Raw genomic sequence first — 21,227 nt, 5'->3', positions numbered from 1 at the left:
AGAAATATGTACAGATTAAGCCCCGTTTACAAATCCAAACTGTTCTAAATATGTTGGTGGATTCTGATGTGAGGAAAACAGGAGATGGACTTTAACTTTTTTTTTTAAAGTTTCTGCACAGATTACCAAAAGAGAAACAGCATTATGGGACCAGTGGATGGAGTTTATTTTTACAGAGCATCAACGGAGTTGTGCAAGTGTTTGTGTTTGTTCCCTGCATTTCGAAGATGCTTGTTTTACAAACAAGGGCCAGTTTGACGACGGATTTGCACATCGTTTATTTCTTAAGGATGATGCAATCCCAAGGAAAAAGGGTCACGATCGTGTGTTGGAACCGCAGGCGGTGAGTAAAACTGCTTCAAATATCTCTGCCTTCTTGTTAGTGCGTCCCCTCCCATGCCGAGACCCGGGTTCGAGCCCCGCTCGGAGCGAGTCGTTGCTGCTGCTGCTCTCGTTCAGTTTCAGCCTCGGGATCTGATTCTGGATCATAAATATACGCTGAATCTGACTGTTAGCCATGGTTTGTTTTGGATGTTTTTTTCCTCACGGTAATGTCACAGTTTCCACATGCTCTCAACGCAGAAGCCTACTGGCGCTCGTGATTCTTTAGCTCCGCCCACACGTCACGCCTCCAGCCGCTCGTGTTTTCCCAGGAAAAATCAGTACAGACTATCTTTCTCTTATGAATATAATAAAACTAAAGACTTTTTGGAGTTATGAAGGATGCAGTACTACTCTATAGGTACTCAAGATTAACAGGATATTGAGTGAAAACGACCATTTCACCCCCCCTTTAATGAAACACACCAATCCTGCAGCTGAGAAAGTCACAGTACTAGTTCATAAAGCACCGTTCCTCATGGTCTGCAGTGACAGATCAATATTTTTGTGAGATCTAGTGAACTGGCATCGTGTAATGCAACCAATCTTCATTCCTATGTATGAGTTTCATCAGTCTGGCTGTGAATCACTCGCAAAGTGAAATTCTGATGCATCTGTCCTCCGAGCAGCAGCATCTGCCATGCCACAGATGTTCATTTGTGAATGGAGTGATTCACGACCACTAACACACACTTATCAATTAATCAGACGTAAAACAATGCGTAAATAAACACGACAGCGCTGTACTGGCAGCAAACTGCAGATAAAAACCTGCCTTGGATTCTGTCAATGTTTATCTGCCTCCTGTCTTAAGAGTAAACTAAAAAAAGGGCTGACTGGTTTCTGTGACACTCGGGAAATTTGTGGCACTGGTTTAGTGCATCAGATAACATCAGTTACTCGAAACCAAAGACACAGAACGCTTGACAGCAATGCTTTGCCTACTGAGAGTCGGACACAAAGAAAGGAATGCTGTAAAGCTTTAGAGTTTTAATACAGTGCCTGAACAATTTTTTTTTTTTAAAGGTACAAATTAAATTGAGCATTAAAAAAAAAAAAAAAATCCATGGAAGATTCCACAAAAGTTCCCAAAATGAAAATAATAATAAAATAATTATAAGCTACCATATCAAAACATGCTAAATGTACACATAAAATGTGTTGTTTCTAAGTCGTTACATTTCCCAATTAACATTTTCAAAAGATGCCTTACAAGGCATAATTATTGCATTAAAACCAGTTTTATAATGCATTAAACATAAAGGGTTTTTTAAAGTGTTAATGTAACTTTATTCAGGTTTGCAACAAAATCTGATTATAACTTCAGACTTATGAATTTACGTGATTCTTCAATGATTTGCAAAAACAGGATAAGCTACTTTATAGACAAACTGAACAAAATTTGAAATATTTCAAAGAAAATTCAATGACACTTAACAATAAGGTTCAGTTTGTCAACACGAGTTAAAGCATTCATTACTTTATTATTAAGTTCAATACATTTTTATATACAATAACTGAGTTTTAACATTTTAAATTGTACAAAATAATATTAATAAATAAACAAACATGAATTAAAAATTAAAATGTTTATTATTAAGTAACAGATTTTTTGTTTAAGTATAATACATGGAGCAACAGTTATAGTGACGCTTGCCTTACCAAACACCATTAAAAAGGCCAAAAATTATATATATATAAAAAAATAAAAAAAAAATCTAAAAATAATTGTCAATTAATATATGCATGGAATGTATCACAGAACATTGTAAAGAGCTAACATGCAGTGATAAAATTGAGCTGCAGTTTCTGGTTTCCCAGAGCTCTTAGATTAAGTTACTCGATGTAACTGACTCCCTGAATAAGACAAACAAGCCATTTTCATATGCATTTTCAACTTGGCAGGAGTCAGACAGCTCTGTTTGTTCTCCTTGGTCCAACTGTGTGTGGCTTTGTGTGTGTGTGTGTTTAGCTCCAGAGGGCAAGATAGTAGCTCATTTAGGCCGTGGAAACAAATAGTAGTGTCCTGTGGGTGGCAGAGAGCAGTCTGATACCAGGAAAAGCAAGTAACATGGTCAGAACCAGCACCCGTCGCTCTGCCCTTATCAAGGAGTCTGGAAGAGCCCAACAAAGCAGCGTCGACAGGCATCTGTGTCCATCACAAACACCTTCTTTGCCTTAAGAATGGAAGAATGGAGGTAGTATTGTCACGGTTCTCTGTACCAGTTTCAGTACCAAAGCAAAACACAAAAACGCTAATTAAAAAATGCCTTGCACTCAATTTGTGTTGGCATATATGCAAATTCAGCATATATACAATACTCTGTACCACCGGTCCTTAAAAAAACCTGGTACTGTAACAACACTAGCTGGAAGATAAAGATAGGACTGCAATGTGATCAGCAGAGCTTAATGGAGAGACACAGAGAGAGTGAGAAAAACCCCCAGAAAGCATTGATTAAATGAAGAAACAAATATGCACGGATCTATGTCGAGAAGCGGTGTGAAAATAGCTGAGGCGCACAAGAGCTGTGAAGGTCTCGAAGGACTTCTGGAAAAGTAAGGACTTTCTAAAGGGCTTCGTTCCCACAGAAGATGAGCTTCCAGCTCTACAGGATGCATACATTATCATTCCCATGACACGTGGCCCTTTTCTTCCATTCTGCTTTTCTTTTTCTGTGTCACGTTCATGCATTCTTGCTCTCTGAATCACACACAGACTCTTTAAGTGGTGAAAGGACTGCTTTTTTGTTTTATCATCTTTCAAGAAGTCTTAATAAGAGACAAAACCAAATGTGAGAGGGAAAACCAATTTATCGAATCCCACACGTGACAGCAAAACCAAAAAGGCAGTCTAGATACGTAACCATCATGGTGCGAGAGAGAAACTCTCGATGTACCTCCTCGTCTAAACTATTTAAACACAACTGAAAAACAGGACGTACTCCACAGTTTTGACTTTAACCCAGATACCAAGGAGCTCAAAATAGCATTGAAGTTTAGATACTATCACTCTACGTGTCTGGTGCAGTAGACGCCTCATGATTGACTAGACAATTTCCTGACAAGTCGATCACGTCTTTCTTCGAAAAAAGAAGACAATGTAGCAGATCATATGTACAGGGCAGCACATCAGTATTTTACTGGTCATGCTGGGAGTCTTGTGTCATGCTTTCCATGAATACATGTACAAAAACAAGAGAGAACAAAATAGGAGAGGTGAAGTGGATATGATTGGACCTGTCGCTTGAGCAAAAAGACAAATATTAGCTGTCAAAAACACTTTTGTACACCGTCAAAATGCCAGCTATGGCACAATGGTCATTGTTCTCGGCTAATCCCGATTCCCAGGCGTCTGTGAAGAGAATTCACCATACTACAATCCACCAAATCCCATCTTTCCTTTGAGAAGTGTTCCCCAAAGGTTTACAAAGCTCAACTACTAACAATCTCAACTGGTTTAGTGTGATGTAAGATTGTCCTTAACGTCTGTTTGATGAAAACCACTCTTCCATCAATTGACGTTCAACTACAGGGCAAAAAAAGACGGACTGTCTCCAACAGAGAGCAAAAAAATAAAATAAAATGGAAGACTTAATATATGTATTTCTTTGTCTACCACAGTATGACGGCATCTAATAATACCTAAAACATTAAACTCTAGTCTAATTTCCATTCAAATAGCTCGGAAACAATAACAAAAAAAACATGATGGTGACAGGTCATCAACCACCAATGGACTGGAAAGAAGTCTTTCCCCAAAGAACTTTGATGGATGGGAAAGGACACGAGGAATTGTGGGAAAAATTGGGGGTTGACAAAAATGGGGTTAGTGGTTAAATAATGGAAAAGCTGCATCATGGTACACAATACTGGAGAGGAAGTGGGGATGTGAGAGAAAAGGCGCTGAAAAACCAAACACTGTTCAGATAATTAATGCTTTGGGATATAATAAACTCGAGATGAAACAATAACCCTCATGTATGCATGTATGTAATATAATATGTGGCCTATATCGTTGTGTGTGTCCCTAGCATACAGCTAACAAACATGGGCCAAAAGCCACAAAGCTCTTATTGTGTTTTCATGGGGTCTTTTGTGGTGGAACAAAATGGTTGTCTGACTGAAAGTGTGCCTCACTGAAAGGTCTGCTCATGAGTTCATCCTTGACTTGCTGAATGTATAATCCATTCACTCAAACAGGCTGAGGCATCTGACTGGAATGCAGGCCTCCTTCCTCCTCGTTTCTCTCTCTCTCACACCGCTTCCCCTCACATTATCTGCGGACCGGCCCAACCTTGCCCTGCCCGTCTGCAGCCATGTTTTGTCTCCAGTTATAGGGCTGCACGCTCTTGTTCACAGCATTGTTCGTCTGTAAACAAAAGGCTTCCTTTCTCTCCGCCACTCCTTCCTTCTTAAAACTGTACGGGAAAGACGACGTAGGAAAGGAGAGAAGGGTGGAGATGTCGTCTTGTAAGTGGAGAGCGAGGTGTAATCTCAGATTCGCTTCCTGCTACCGCACTCTCCGGATTCCCTCCTTTCGTGATTTTCATGAGTAAGGAAGGTTTTAGTTGAACTTTCTCACTCACCTGATTGGTATCTCATTCATTAGGGCCGCATCTTGGCATCCTGTTTGACCAAGCTCACATCTGAGTCAAGATGTGCGCTTATCAACGGAGAACTCTGTGACCAATCAAGATACTGCTACCATAAGTGCTACAGGAGGCGCAAAGACATTATCGGATTGGACTGGAGTCCTGAATCCATTTTCCACCGCCTTCTTTACAAAGGTCAATCTCTTAGTCAGAGGTCTGAGAGACCACTTAGTCATGAACTGAACACCACATAAGACTGAAAGAAAACACAAGAGACTTAAGGATCATCAGTGGCTATCCCAGAATTCCTCTGTGGTTTCCATCTCAGACTGTGAATCATTTCTTTTAGGTTGCACATCAAGGGATTGGCCAATGCCGATACCAAAATCTTGCTTAAAGGAGAACATTCATAGTAAATAATTCACCTGGTGGAAAAGTATCTGAATCAAGGGCATTCACCTTCAAAAGTCAATCGGAACTATAATTCACCGATCAAGTGACAAAAATTAAGAAACACACTTTAAAATGTGGTTTAACTGTAGAAATTACAGTCACAAATAGGTTGGCTTCAACAATATAACCTTCCTGCAATGCTTCTGAATCACCACTGCAAAAATAAATGAATCATTTAAAAGTCATTTTAGTCATAAATGTAAGTCTGCAATTTGAATTGAATGTGACAAGATAAATGACCATGTTTTCAACTGAGCTGACAAAATGAAAAGCACAATCCGAGTTTGACTCATGAACAAACGAGTCCTACGAACCAGTTCTGTTTAGTGAATGAAAAACATGTAGCGCAGTTCATGAAAAAATTAATCTTACGAACCATTTTTGTCTAGCAAACAATTCAATAAGCACATGAGCTGCCTCTTTTTAATGAATCAAATATATACTGTGCAACAAATGCAGTCCGATTCATTAAAAAGAACCATCTTCTTTACGTGAATCACTCAAAAAGATTGTTTCATGAAGGAGAGTAATGTGTGTGTGGACAAAGAATCACTAAAAGAAAACCAAATCCAACTACATTGCATTTGATCAAGCATTTTAAAAACATGAAAAGTCTGCATGATCAATAAAACTTAAAAGTTACCATTGCTCCAGCTTCAAATCATAAACAAATCATAATTGACAAGCATGTGGTTGCTTTCTGTAAAAAAAATAAACCCACAGATTGTTTAAAAGGGTAACATTTACACTTTAGTTGAAGCGAAACCTCCAGGAACAAGATTTTAATGAACCAAAACATTTTGGGAGGAGTACACAAGAAAACCTGAAAAACAAATATCTGCTCGATTGTTCACACTCAGGTTGAATAAAGTTTAAGTTACCTTATGATGACCCAAATTAATGAAGGTATATAAGATGTTTCATCTAATCACAGCAGGGAGAGTTCATCAAATTGAACACTTAATCCTTTACCCAAGCAACAGCAATGCCCTCTGGCTGCCGATATAGTATTAATGAAAACAAACTGCTTTGGAGACAATATCCACCACAACAATGAGAAGACACTGGACTATCTCTTCTCCTGAGATACATGGCTACAAGATGTGAAGGGGAAACCCACAGATCCGGGCCATATAACCCAGACCTTCAACACTTCAACAAAAAGGAAAAACCACTATGAGCAGACGTGGTGAACCGGTGGAGGAAGGTCTGGGGTAGTGGGCTCAGACTAAACAACGCAGACCTCAGGAAGTCTGGACAACTGCCTAGGTGCACTTGGAGCTGCTACAGGTAAACATTAAGATCTGTTCTTGAAAGGGACCTCCGCTGTGTGTGGCTCTGCAGACCGACCCCGAGTTTACCTCTGAGTAGATGCTTCACGTCTCATCTGCTCAGGCGCTGCTGAAGTGAGAAGTTCAACAGAGCAGAAAAATGAGATTGTAAAGATTATGAAAATATGAATTATGAACACAAATAATCAATTTAAAAATCTAAAAAAGCTAGAACAGAAAACAACTTGCATATTATAAAGCAACTACATTGCGAAAAAATGACTTAATAAAACTGATTACTGGGATACATTTCAGAAGAAACTTTCCAAATTTGACATTTAATTCAATGTGCTACTTGGCGTTTCTTCATTTCACACGCACACAAAAAATAGTTGGATTGTCCAGCGGGGAACGTTTAGTAAAATCTACCCTTTGTCAAATGAAGACATGTATTTTAGTCTACCGACATTAATCAATTTAATTCCCACTAGAGAGCAACCCTGGCTTGCTTTTCCAACTGTAAACCATTAATTGCCTCTATCTGATCAACACAGCAGTACGTTCCCATCTGAATCACCCATAAACAGCATGTAGTTGAGCGGAGTTAATTTTCCTAACAATCCATCAGTGTCCACTACTATAAACAGCACTGGTCTTAAAGATCCACTGAATCCAATGAAAGACCAGTAGAAGAACATCGAATCGACCGCAAATGACCAATATTTGTCTATTTTAAACTGTGAGCATTGGTAAATAACCACACAAGAACCAGTGAATCCAATGAAAGACCAGTAGAAGAACATCATATGGACCATAAACCACCAATATTTGGCTATTTTAAACTGTGAGCATTGGTAAATAACCACACAAGAACCAGTGAATCCAATGAAAGACCAGTAGAAGAACATCATATGGACCATAAACCACCAATATTTGGCTATTTTAAACTGTGAGCATTGGTAAATAATCATAATTCCTTCAGCAGTATTTTTGTCTTGTTTTCAAGTAAAAAATATCTTAAAACAAGATAAACTGACTTGGAAACCTGTATAAGACATTGCTTTCAAAGAACATCTTTATATAATTTTATAGTCCATTGGCAAATACATTTTTGTTCTAAGAGCAAATCTAGCAAAATTTAACAGACATATAACTAAACAACCATATTTACATGACTTACTTGACATTTAGCTACTGATAAGATGGGAGGAACTTTTATCAGAAACCTGTCTAGATTAAATCTACATCACCCCAGAATTACACAAAAAAAAGGAATTATACTGTCCTTAAAGGAAACAATTGGCAAATTATTCCCAAAGCAAAAAGTACAATTTGTAAATGGGGCAAGAAAAGAAACTTAAATCATGACATGTCCTCTAAATCGAGTCTTAATATCCAATACAATTTAAAATTGAAATCCCCGAAGTTTGAAACAGGAAATCAGGCCAATATTATCAGACAAATCAATAATGTGACCCCCAACACAGCTGTAGGTCTTAATACAAGGCGAGAAACAGACATTTATGCTTGTTGAGGTGAGCAGCAGGGATGCACTGATATATCGGCCACCGATTTTTGAATATTTTTAAGCCATTGTCATATCAGAAATAGCATGAAAAGGGCCGATATCGATGGTTTATTAATTAACTGCATGGAGACAACGAGTTGCATGTCTGTTACATAATCCAATGTTTTTCTCTTGGCAAAATAATTAAATACTTTTGAAGGAGTTTCTGTGAACAGAGAAAATGGAATAAAACTATAGGCTACATAAAAAGGAATATATAGGCCTATGCATACAAACTATGTAATAAAGAAGAATGCAGGAACCGACACAAATAACAATTCTGCTCAGAGTGAACTGATCAATTTTATTTTATAAAACATTATAACCCCTGCTTTATGCAACTGACCAATATCGGTATCAGAATCGGCCAATTGTTAAAATAGGAGATCAGGCAGAGGTCACAACTCTGCTGTCAAACACGGGCAATTAGATTAAGTGTGCTTACATGGGTCGGCATGACATTTCATGACATCATGGTTTAAAGCACGGGTCTTACACTCGCATTAGATCGAGGGCCGGACACCTGCTTTTCTGGACCTACTAAAGTCCAGAAAACATGATTCTGCGGCTTTAATGACCAAAAGTGAGGTAAAATTAAAAGGAAGCACATTTATTATTTCATTCATAAGAGGCTTTTAGATTAAACATACACAATCAAAATTGAAAGTTAAAGGAATATTTATCAATAACAAAGAGAGAAACCCTTGCTACTATTGGCTGGCAAAATTTACCTTTACAAAGGTAAAAAAATCCAAAGATAATACGAAAATAAGCCTAAAACAGAATATAATATCTAATTCTGTTAACTCCAAAAAGTTTAATTATTTTATTTTCATTAACAACCTTTAAAAATTCAAAGTAGGATTGAACTGGGTTGCTGCAGGACAGTTTTGTCATCCGCAGACTGAATTTGGCATTTTGGCAATTAAAATATTTTTTTCCACTTTAGAATACATCCTTTAATGGGTAACACTTTAGAATAATGGTCCATTAGTTAATTTTAGTTACCTACTTTAGTTAACATGATTTATGCAAGAACAACCCTTCTACAGCATTTATTAATCTTAGTTGATGTTAATTTCAACATTTACTAATGCATTATTCAAATCAAAAGTTGTGCTTGTTAACATTAGTTAATACACTGTGAATTAGCAGGAACTAACAATGAATAACTGTATTTTCATTAACTAACATTAACAAAGAGAATAAGAGAATAAATACGTTAATAAATGTATTTTTCATTGTTTGTTCATGTTATTTAATGAATTAACTAACATTAACTAATGGTCCATTATTCTACAGTGTTACCCTATAATGTACATAAACAAATGAGCTAAAACAAGATATAGCTTATTATAAAATAAAGTGAATTAAATCTTTCTCCACAAGCTGGACTTGCTTTCCTCCATAATACTGACACAAACAACCAGGGAGAGACAGCAAAAAGAGAAAGAAAAGTGAAGAAATTGAGGCCTATAGCCTGTACCAAAAACCAGGCCCAGTGCGCAGATATATACGTTATACACCCAAATGTTTACTATTAAAAATCGGCCGCCTGAGACCACAAAACCGTGAGAAATGTCTTGAAAGCTGTTCCTGATCTACAGAATTACAGAGTGCTAATGAGGAACGTCTAGCCAAATGTTTTTGTTTTCAGCCAGACATGCGGTGGAAGTCATACGCAGACTTGTCTCAGCTGGCATCGGACCACAAACCAGTTCCTGATCCTGGATCACATTTCCCCAAGTCAAATCTGGTCAATCAAGGTTAAAAAAAAAAAAAAAAGGAACACACAGCATTATTGCTCAGAGACGTGAAAAACAAACCTGAACGCTTCTAACATCTTCACATCTGGTCTGAATGATTGCACAACACAGCGGCCAGTGCAGTTGGTTCTTATTTAAACACTGTGTCTGCGTCTCTGTCGCAGATGTCCAGCTTATCTGACCGTTGCAGTTCAGATGCAATGGCTTGTAAGCATAACCGTCTCTGCCTTTGCCTAGCAGCAGAGCAGCTGAACCAACAGGAAATCCAGTCTCAGTCTATTAATTGGTGGAACAATTTCAATCATTTGAGGGCTCTCAGTCGGAGAAAAAAAACGTTTACAAATGGCGTGCAATAATTGCACTTTCTTTTCACCTGCTTTCGATTTGTTGCCCCCCCCGTTTAAACTCTCCGCTAGAATGCAATTTGGAAATTTGGCAGCTGAGTCGACAGCCATATGCAGCTAAACATGGTGTTTTTACCAGCCTTTCTGTCTGGAGACACAGATGAAGAGACTTCCACAGCATACTATTAACTATTACATCACAATTAGACAAGGACAACAGTCTAATGCCGACAAATAAACACTCTACTCTGAATTTTCTCAACTAAAGTCAATGTTTGAACCCCAGCTCTGAACTAAGATTACACTGTGTGCTTACAGTTAACATAACCCAATTTACTCCAGCAATATGACGTATTTCTGATAGAAACATGAGAAAAACAAATGTTGTTAGGGCTCTATGATTTTTGCCATGCACAAAATGTGGATGGAATCATGGAATCCAGTCAAAAAAGTGACATTTACAGTATAACGCACAATGTCATGGAATTTGGCAAATTCTGGATGAATAAATCAGAAGCAGGTCAGTACATTTAAATCTAAATGTGATATGGAATAATAGAGAATATCAAGCCCCAAAAGACTATTTAAATAAGATTGCTGCATATTCTGCACTCCTCTGCTCAAATGCACCGTTTCGTTTACTACACACATACTGAAGCGTGAACGATCCCTATAACTGCTCTGAGAGACACTTCACGAGCTTTTACCATTTCTTGTGAGAAAAACTATCGTCATATCATAAACAAACAAAAACTTAAAGCTCTTCACAGCAACCCGTCAAATATAAGTTTGGTTTAACCTGAAGAAACAGTAATATAAATATATTACTTAATGAAATGATAATACTACTAGTAATAATAACATTGTTATTAAAATATTATTTTTGCTGAATATTTACCAGAAAAAAATATTTTCCAGAATTTATTTACCAGAAAACTTAATACACAACACAGTATTTCTGGAAGGAGAAAACAAACAAACAAATAAAAAAATTAAAATGGAAACCAGAAAATTTATGAAAACAGAATTTGGTAAAAATAAAGCTAAATTTGAATAAGCACCTATTTTGCATTTAAGACCATTGCGATTTTCATATTTTAAAATAATTTTCATGTCAAATAAACACGTTCCCCACAAATTCCTCTTACATGCATTCACAAAATGACATTTTTACAGTGTAATTCCCATAGTGATTTAAATGGTGAATTTTTCATTAGATCCTAAATATTACACAGTATTTTTAAACCACAATAAATGGTAAAACAAGACTTAAAGATGTATGACAAAAATATAAATAATAATATTTTTATGTACTGCAGTAATGATTTTTAAAAAAATAGGAATGAGTGATCCCATTTAATTTGTTTTCAACATGGACAAAACACAGATATCAACACCACTATTGATAGCACTAATTAAATGTACTTTTTTTTTTGCAGTTTTCTGAGGACAAAACAGGTAATAATGATCATTTGACATTATATTTGAAAGCCACATTTAATAATCCAATAACATCAAAATTTATAATATTTCAGGACCAATCTATCCTCTCTAATTTTTATTCACTAAAATAATGAGAAAGCAATAGCAAAATTCTGTAAAGGATTTAAAACAAGCTTCATTTCTTTGTGCAAGACAATATATATAATTTTTTAATTTTTTTCATTAGACTTTGTAATTACATATAGACTTAATCTAGACGGGCTTTGTTAGATTCACGCTTACTGTCAGCAGCTAAATGTCAAGTAACCAGTTAGCAAATGCAAATGTTGCAATAACAAGTACATGTAATGATATCCTCAGATTAGGAACCTGGTCTACCATCATGGAGCAAGACACTGAACCCAAGGTTACTCCAAAGGAGCGTGGCACTAAAAGTGAACTAGACCTAAAAAAAAAACATTAATGAAGAATCTCTATCAATCCACACAAGAAATCTTTTTTAAAGAGTTAGGGGAGTCCTTTGATTTCCTCAGTGAATTTGCATTCCACAGATGACACTTGCCACCACAAAACGGCCCGAGTCTGCAAAGCCCTGCACCGCCATTACATCTTGCTTGAGTCATACCAAGAATCGTATGCATGATCCTTGCACATTTATTAATTACATACCAAGCAATGATATCAGCTTATTAGCATCAGAAACAGACACTGAACAGTAGTCTACTGCAGTAAACATAGGTCTACAGCTCGAATCGTCCTCTCCTCTCTACCTCATTCCATCAGACACAGCGCAAACTTAAATATTTCATTTGGCTGCTCGCAACCAGTGGAAAGACTTGGAATCTGCCGAAGTGCTGATCCTGGAGGAACATTAAACATGGCCACTGTCATATGTCTGAACGTCCACTCGTGTTTGTTTAGCTGTTTGCATCAAACTAAATAAAAGTGACTTCGAGGATTACAGCACAAATGTAGTCATCTGCTTGCAATAACAAGACCAAGATGGGTTCAGAAAGCATGAGCTCCTCTTAACCTCCAACATGATTCAGTCAGCAGAAACTAACTTGCTAAACTGTACTTCGTTAAAATGACATAATTCTCACACATACTTGTCTATGTCTTCCCGTTATTGTAGATATATGGTACACTACGGGAGCGAGCTTAGCATGTTGTTTTCACAAGAAAACATATTTTTATTATGAGAAAAGATGTTGTTTTAATGAGCAACATGAATATGCTTATAATTTGATATTGCGTAGCTTGTCAGTGTTGCTGACCAGATGCACATGGCAATCACATGCAATTTATCATGCAGACCTAGTGCGCTATGGGGACTTGATTTGTGTTTTTGGAGCTTGTTATTCTTCTTTTACGTTTTACAAAAGAAAAAATACAGGTTTTCGAAAGACCTGAGGGTGAATAAATTAATTTTGATTTCTGGGTCAACGATCCTTTTAAGAAGGTATAATGAAAATATTGTAGAAGGTAATGAAGGGTGTAAGATCACTAGGAAGTGGACATACGTAAAAGTGGGCTCAGGAATCACAAATTGAACAGGTTTTCACAACAATCCAGAAATAATACTCCATGAAAGCATTTAGCCTGGAAAGGTTGTGCTTTATAGTGATTTGTCCTCAGTTAAACGGCTTGCACTGGACATAAAAAAGCTGTATGCATTTAATATAAAAATAAAAAAGTTGTTCAAAGTTGTTATCAGAGTATGTTTTATAAGAAAATAACTTTTCAGCTTTTCTACTTTAAAATAATTCAAAGTCTCACAAACAGTTACAATGAAACGTAATAGGAATTACCAAGTGAAAACTGTTTCCACACCAAATTTTGCTAGGTGAACATGTACAACAGCCACTGGGATTTTTTTTATATAATAAAAAAACCATCAGAGAGACAATAAAAAGTTTTCAACCAATCAGGATGCCTCGATCCCAGAAAGCACCTAGGTTAATCTTGTATATAGTGCTGCACTGGGCACTGGTGGAAGGCTGTGAGATGACAGCAGGTCAGTCATTGTAAAAGTTTTATCCTCATTCCAACCCACAGCGCGGTGAAAATAGCTCATTTAAGGGTGCAACAGCAGCCAGGAGGAAAATGAGCTCTTTCTATATGTGAGAGACAGACATCTCCACAGCCCCACAGACGAATCTCCCGTCTCACAGACTGCTGCTTCCTCCCACAACCGCACCGCTGGGTCACGACGAATACTACAACATCCTGCTGCTTACCTGGAGGTTGATTTCACTGCATGCTACGCTTCATTGTGGAAAACATTCCCTGAGGTCAGCAACAGAGACTTTTAGAAAGACAGACTGATCATCAGGATGTCTAATGTTTTTCATCGATATTTACATTTTTGATTCTTCAACATCGGGTCTTACTGCCATTTGGTGGGTCTTTAAAAAAACATCACGCAACAACACAACTAAGAGTTCAACAGGAAGCAGCAGCGTTCACAGGAAACACAACTTACTTATAGTTTGCATAAAGTAGCCTACTCATGTTTTATGCAACAACCATTCTTCACTTACTTTTTTTTTCATTCTGAAGTAAAAAATTAGTAACATTTAACAGTCACGGCCCTCACAGGCGAAATAAATGAAAAAAATATTGCCAATCATGAATAAAACACCCATAATGCATATCATGTCTTTAACATTGCACTAAAAAATAATTAAGCCATTATTATTAACATTGCAATAAAAAATAATTAAGCCTAAGCTATTAGTGTAAAAATATAGTAATAAAACAATAATTATAATTCATCATATTGTACATGTAAAAATAAAAACATTTGTCTCTTGGTTGTTAAAACCAATAAAAAAATGTCTATAGTGAAACGGAACCTGTCCTTTGACTTATATAAGCTATATTATAAGCTAATATAATAGAAGATACTCACAAATTAATTACAGTCTGACTATATGTTTTGTAGGACAATACCAAGTTCAAAGATTTAACTTTAAAATAATAGACATGTACAACCAATTTTTCATTATTTTACTACTTTTTGACACAACAGTAACTTGTCACGGGTATAACAACAAAAGCATACACATTGTGGATATTTTAATAAGTAGGAAATGTAAACTTTTTTCAACAACCCAATTTATAAAACGGACAGATGCAGAGAAAATGCCATTTATCAGTAGATCTATATCCAGAAGCCGATAACGGATTAAGTTTCAGTATCGACAAAATATGAGTCCAACCTACTGTCGGTCAGTGCATTAGCACCAGGTTATTTTAACAGTAACGTTACCATCTGTTGGACATTGTGTGTGTAAAATCGAAATTACTCTTCATTTTCAAAAAGCACGACTCTATTTGGTTAATCCCCGCTAACTAGTAGCCTAATTAGTGTTATAGTTTACAATTCCACATGGTACAAACATTTCAAATACAACGATGAGATTAAACACTTGCAGCAGAGCATTAACATTATTACTAATGTGATTAACGCAACACGGATTTATTAAACCTTCATTTTACATGCGGCGCAAATGGGTCAACAAAAAGTACGCTTTAAATTTGTGCGTTTTGTAAATTATTTCACAGAATGTGTCAATAATCCATATTGTTTGCAGCGCCGGTGGCTAATCTTAAAAATCCCTGTGTCAGCGAGTCTTCGCTTTAATAAGCACGCTAAAGATAGTCGCAACGCAACTTAGAAAACGTAAACAATGAACGCAAAAGAAAAGTAACGTTAATTGTTGCGCTCCCGCTGCATTATGACGTTGCCCAAGCCTGCTAAGGAACGCAGCGCTGCAAAAAAATATACAAAAACCTTGTTTTCTGACAATTAAACACGCTAGAGTCCTTTTAAACATAAAGCCCAGATGTAAAGACAGAAAAGCATAATGACTCACAGCAATACCTGTTAGCCAGTTAACGTTAGCCAGTTTCAGATGAAACTGAGTCGATGTCGCTAATTCCTTACCTGTTAAACGCAATTTAACGGGTCCATTTCTTCGAACTCCTTGATTAGACATGTCCTTGACCCTTATCCAGGCTGATTACTACAGAAAACGAGTCGAATGTGCTATAGAATTGCTCTTTGGTTGCCCTAAACGCCAGTTTCACAGTGAACAGAAAATAATGGAGTCACGGTGCTGTGGCCCGGATGTGCACAGCCCTGCCATGTCTACATACATTTACACGCTGGCTCCGCGGCTTTAACGCGCTGCTCGTATCCACGACGTTCCCTCAAAAGGTCATTCCTTACAAAGACCTCCTGAAACTATCCTAGTTTCCGACGAACGAGCGGCGCTCGGCTTCTGCTGCCATCCCACGGAGACCTCGAGGGAAAAGTAGTATCGCTACAGGCGCCTGGATTGAGGAAATGTGGTTTGTCAGGTGTCTGGCATCTGCTGAGCCGCTAAAACCGCCCAAAACTGTGACATCACACCCACTTATTATTCATAGCGCTCTATGATCTTATCAATAGTCTACTGGAATCACTTAATGTTCCACTTTATTTAGACTCACGTCTTGGAGAAACATGACACACAAACGAAAAACCACTTCTTTTCCAGGTTTTATTTACAACAAATAAAATTGAAACAGATTCATATGTACAACTCAGAACATGAGGTCCTCACAAAAGACAGACATGAGCAAGACTAGTGCATGGTGTGCGGAAATGTTCAGAACCACCATACAAAGAATATCACAAGTTAGATAATTAGAAGTTGAAAGTGCTTTGGTTTTCACTGATCTGGAACGCATAGCCATCGGTTGTTGCTTCGGGGGCAACACATTCGTCCTCTTCCTCCTGAGAGATGGACATAAAAGGAATTTAGGAAAAACAGGGTTTTCTAAACATAAGAGACAAAACAACTCACAAGGACAGCTAATCAAACCAAAAAAAGTGTACATTTGTATGCATACATGCATAATATCTTGGATGCATATAAATAAAAATTCTAAGTGACATACACGCATTTATTTTTTATTATTAGATTTAACATTCGACCCACCTCTCCAGAAAAATACTTTTCAATGAGGTTGAGGGAGGCCTTGTAGACCATTTCATTTTCATGGGACTGCAAAGCTTCAATTTTGTCCAGGCCACCACATTCCTCTATCATCAGGGACAGCTTTTCAACCTCACCAATCTTTTCACCGGCCTAAATTCAAAATATAAAATAAAAAGTTAATAAAATGGCAGGGTTGACACTGAAAAAAAAAAAAAAAAAAAAAAAATTTAAGGTTTAGAATAAAATCCCATATTTAAAAGTTATGAGGAATCTGCTGTCATTTACATTAAGTAAAACATTCTGAAAAAAAAAAAAACAAAAAAAAAAAAACAAGTAGGTTCTATGCATCAGTTTCTGAGACATGGGTCAACAATATCTGTGCATGTCTCAAGAGCTATAACATGCATTCGGAAAATATATATTTCATGTTAACCGAAATCATACCAAAAAAATATTGCTGATTGCATCCATGATGACAAGAATAGTTTTGCTGTCCTTAGTGGAGAGCAGGTTCAGCAAGGGTTCTAGTACGTTGGCCTGAACGAGGTAAACCACTTGCTCTACTGTGCCTCCGCTGGTGTAGTTGGTCACTGCCCACACGGCCTCCTTCTGGGTCTTGAAGTCACCCTGCACAAGTATGTGAGAAAAAGGAGTTAAAATACATCATGGACAGCTTCACAGACAAGTGTTCTCCTGTGCTCTAGTTTTAACGCACCCGTCGGAGAACGTCCACCAGGTAAGGCACAATGCCAGCATTGATGACCTCCTGAATCTGATAGTCCCTGCCAGCTGTGATGTTGGACAGGGTCCAGGACGCCTCCTTTTGAATGTTGCTCTTATGGTGGCGCAGCAGAGCAGGAAACATGGAGAGAGCACCAGCGTTGATCACCGCCTGGGTCTGGTCATCTGTACCAGTGACAATGTTTCCAATGGAACGCAGTGAAGGGGTCTGTGGGAAGAGTGGGTTGTAAAAAAAAAAAAAAGTGAAATAGAAAATCATGAAGAGGAAAATATTAAGATTCTATAAAGTGAACAAGTGAGCATCACAACTTTCCACCAGCTTACCACAATGGAGAGCTCCCCTGATCCCAGCAGCTGCACCAGTCGAGGAACCACGCCAGTTTCCACCACAACCTCGATCCTTTCGTTGGGCCCATCGGTCAGGTATGAGATTGCCCAGCAGGTGTCTGCCAGCACCTCTTTATCTTCATGATGCAAAAGACGGAGAAGTGTTGGCAGCATCTGTTTCACAGCATCCAGGGGAGGTGCAGGGTTCTTATTGCGGCACAGGTTTGACAGGGTCCAGGTGACGTTCCTCAGGTAACCAGACTGCAGAAGAAGAAAGACTGGTTGGTCAGGAAAAATTACTAAAGCTCTGATGCCACCTACTGGTAAAGCATGCACACTACAATTTCAATAGCATTTTAGATCCCCAATTGTCAGTTGTTTGGATAAAAGCATCTGCAAATGACTAATGTAAAACCAATAGTAAAAAAAAAAAAAAAAACTAAACATACTGTAACAATTTTTTACATTAAAACATGCTCAAATGTCATGCCTCCTAATGGGCTAAATTCACCCATTGGCCTCTGACCATCATGACCTCCTAACAATCCCCATATCTGCTGACTGGCTTCATTACTCTTGGTCTCCTCTCCACCAGTAAGCTGGTGTGTGGTGGGCGTTCTGGCGCACTATGGCTGCCGTCGCATCATCCAGGTGGATGAGGAGATACCCCCTGACTATGTAAAGCACTTTGAGTGCCAAGAAAAGCGCTATATAAATGTATCGAATTATTATTATTATGAGCTCAGTCAAGTTGAGCCACGACATTCAATCTGTAAAAGCAAAGTGGTTATAGTTTTTTTGTGTTATATGAAAAAGTCAGGAATCAAAATCTAGATTAAAAAAAGGCTTTTTTAAACTAGTCAGATTTCAACAAATGTTCTAATTTAATATAAATATATGGAATAGGTTAACCACTTAATTTTTTTCAGTTTTAATCCAACTTAAGAATTTAAATCTAATTTTTAAATATGAATACATTTTTCAATTAATATATTTAGATTCCTAAAAATCTAATTTTTAATAAACATTTACATGTTACATTTTTACAAATTTAATTTAAGTTAAATAAAATATATAAAAAAAAAAAAAAAAACCCATCATCATCATCTTACAGGAAAAACAGAGAAATCAGGAACAGCCAGGAGAGCCAAGAGGGGGGCAACGGCACCATGCTTAATGACTTTATCTCTGTATGCAGAGCCATCACCTAAAAACACAAAAGAGCACAAATAAACTCAAGCATCCAAGTTGACGGAAATCAATACATCTCACTTAAAAGAAACACTATTGGTCACCTACCAGCAATGTTTCCAAGAGCCCAGACTGCCTGCTCACTGATATGAGTGTGTGGTGAAGAGATGAGGCCGATGAAGGCTGGGACAGCCCCTCCTTGAACCACCGCGCTCGTCTGCTCAGATGTCCCAGATGCAATGTTAGTCAGAGCCCAGGCTGCCTCGAACTGTATGGGAGGAGATTCCACCAAGCTCAGGAAGCTCACGAACTTGGGAATCAGACCAGCACTGATAATGCGGTCAATAGGGGGGTGCCTCTCTCTTGACAACAACTTCCTGGATTTCAAATGGGATGAATCATAGTAGGTAAAACATCTGACATTAATGCATATTTCTCTGCATGCAAACGCTATCTTTTAAGCATTACCTGGCAGCTTGGGTGGCCTGGACCTGACTCTCCAAGTTATTACTGTTCACACCATTCACGATCTCCTCGACCGTCCAGTGTTGAGCCTGATGAAACAATACACACATATGACGTGCAATACCTAAATACCACGTGTCCAGCGATCAATAACGAATAATCGTGTTTTGAAGACTGCATTAATAAGGATCATCGAACACTACACACCTGACAATTCTGGCTTTTCTCTTGAAGAGGAGAGGTGGCCTCATCCGGAAGACTGCTCACGTTCCTCCTTTTCAAAATCTGCTCGTCTTTCTTTGCTTTACGAAGTTCAACATTGACTTCGATCCTTCGACGTCTCAGCTCCTACAATTAAAGCATTTAACATCTGGATGAACTCAACTTGGAAGTATTGGAAAGAAAACATTTGATGTAAGCACTTCTTTTACTGTATCACTTCACAAAACTGCTTACAGTTGTATCTTTGCCTTTGTTTTTGAACTGAGTCAGTCGCGCGCTGTTCTCGTTAGCAGCAGACATCTTAATGACGTTTAATTAATCACACTACAGCGCAACCTGAAATAAAGAAACACGTTCGTGAGTACAGCAACACAATTTGTATCACACTCAGTTCAGAAAGAACAAATGCATACTTACGAATATAAAAAAAAAAAAACTATAAGTCGACTTAATTTGAGGAACTTACCGCTTTCTAACCAAAGGACTATGGCGCTGGACGAACGAAACGCACCTTTAAACTTGCGCTACGAAGAATCTCATTGGCCCGTTCGAGCAAAAGCATTTTTCTATTGGTCCGTTTTGAAAGATCACACTGCTGGGTGGGGGACGTAGCTTACGTATTAACGCGAGATCTGGCGAGAACGCCAAACAAGATTTCTGGGAATTAACTTCAGTATTTTACCCTTTACAAAGAAATGACCTTCAAATTAACATATAAACATGTTCCGTTTTATCTAAATGTATATATTTAGAATATATTTTTGTTTTTATAAACGGCTGTTATATTTCTCGAGACAATCCACTGACCTTTTTATTGACATCTGATCCTCTGGTTAAGTTGATCATCTGACTTGTCAAGAGAAATATAACAGCCGTTTATAAAAACCGGATTATTTAAAATATTTGCAGTTAACTCTGGAGAAATTATTTCAAATAGTTATTTTCTATTTAGTATTTACTTACCCGCAATTATTTAAACAATACTAAGTTGTTTGTATAAATATAAAGGTGATTAAATGATGTTTTTATTATTATTTATTATGATTATTAAATAAAACGTTCTGTTACAATAAATCGGTAGAAAACACTTTGGTTAAAAGGAAGGTACGTGTGGAAAGGGGGCGTGGCCTAACAGCTCTAAGATTAATTCTGATTGGTCAGCGGCGACGACGCTTGGCTTTTTCTTATTTTAAAAAACAGAATGGACGGAAGAGAAAGACTTTGAGACCACGTGTTACAGTATACAGAACGCATATATCCATTGTATACTGAACAAACAACATTAACACTAACATATATCGTGTCTCCCACTCAAATTTAGTATTGTAAATCAAACATTCCTTTTATGGCGTAATTATCATATTTATAATTGGCAATTATTTGTTTAATAGTGAAAGGAGCTCAGTAACTGGTTAATGGTAACACACAACTTTGCAATTGTTAATGAAAATTTTTAATTCATTAATTAAT

General features: G+C 37.4%; 2 protein-coding genes across 3 annotated transcripts in view; both read right to left on the bottom strand.

The window, feature by feature from the left end:
• LOC127953011 (E3 ubiquitin-protein ligase SMURF2) overlaps positions 1-16,191 on the bottom strand; it is a 53,455-nt gene extending 37,264 nt beyond the window's left edge. For both annotated transcript variants that reach the window (XM_052551902.1, XM_052551903.1), the window contains exon 1: positions 15,773-16,191. In XM_052551902.1, coding sequence (XP_052407862.1) covers positions 15,773-15,824 — 52 coding nt within the window. In that variant the 5' untranslated portion in view covers positions 15,825-16,191. The remainder of the gene's footprint in view (positions 1-15,772) is intronic.
• A 165-nt stretch (positions 16,192-16,356) lies between these two features.
• LOC127951847 (importin subunit alpha-1) lies at positions 16,357-20,290 on the bottom strand. The gene is made up of 11 exons (XM_052549924.1): positions 20,224-20,290; positions 19,992-20,093; positions 19,743-19,883; positions 19,539-19,624; positions 19,179-19,447; positions 18,992-19,086; positions 17,877-18,140; positions 17,527-17,760; positions 17,256-17,438; positions 16,812-16,961; positions 16,357-16,606 (listed from the first exon to the last, which is right to left on the bottom strand). Exons 2-11 carry the CDS (start codon positions 20,055-20,057, stop codon positions 16,517-16,519), a joined length of 1,578 nt encoding a protein of 525 aa, XP_052405884.1. The 5' UTR covers positions 20,058-20,093; positions 20,224-20,290; the 3' UTR covers positions 16,357-16,516.
• Positions 20,291-21,227: the final 937 nt, after the last annotated feature.

This window comes from Carassius gibelio, chromosome B3 (assembly GCF_023724105.1).
Source record: "Carassius gibelio isolate Cgi1373 ecotype wild population from Czech Republic chromosome B3, carGib1.2-hapl.c, whole genome shotgun sequence".
NCBI lineage: Eukaryota > Metazoa > Chordata > Actinopteri > Cypriniformes > Cyprinidae > Carassius > Carassius gibelio.
This window is presented reverse-complemented; position numbering and strand designations above follow the sequence as displayed.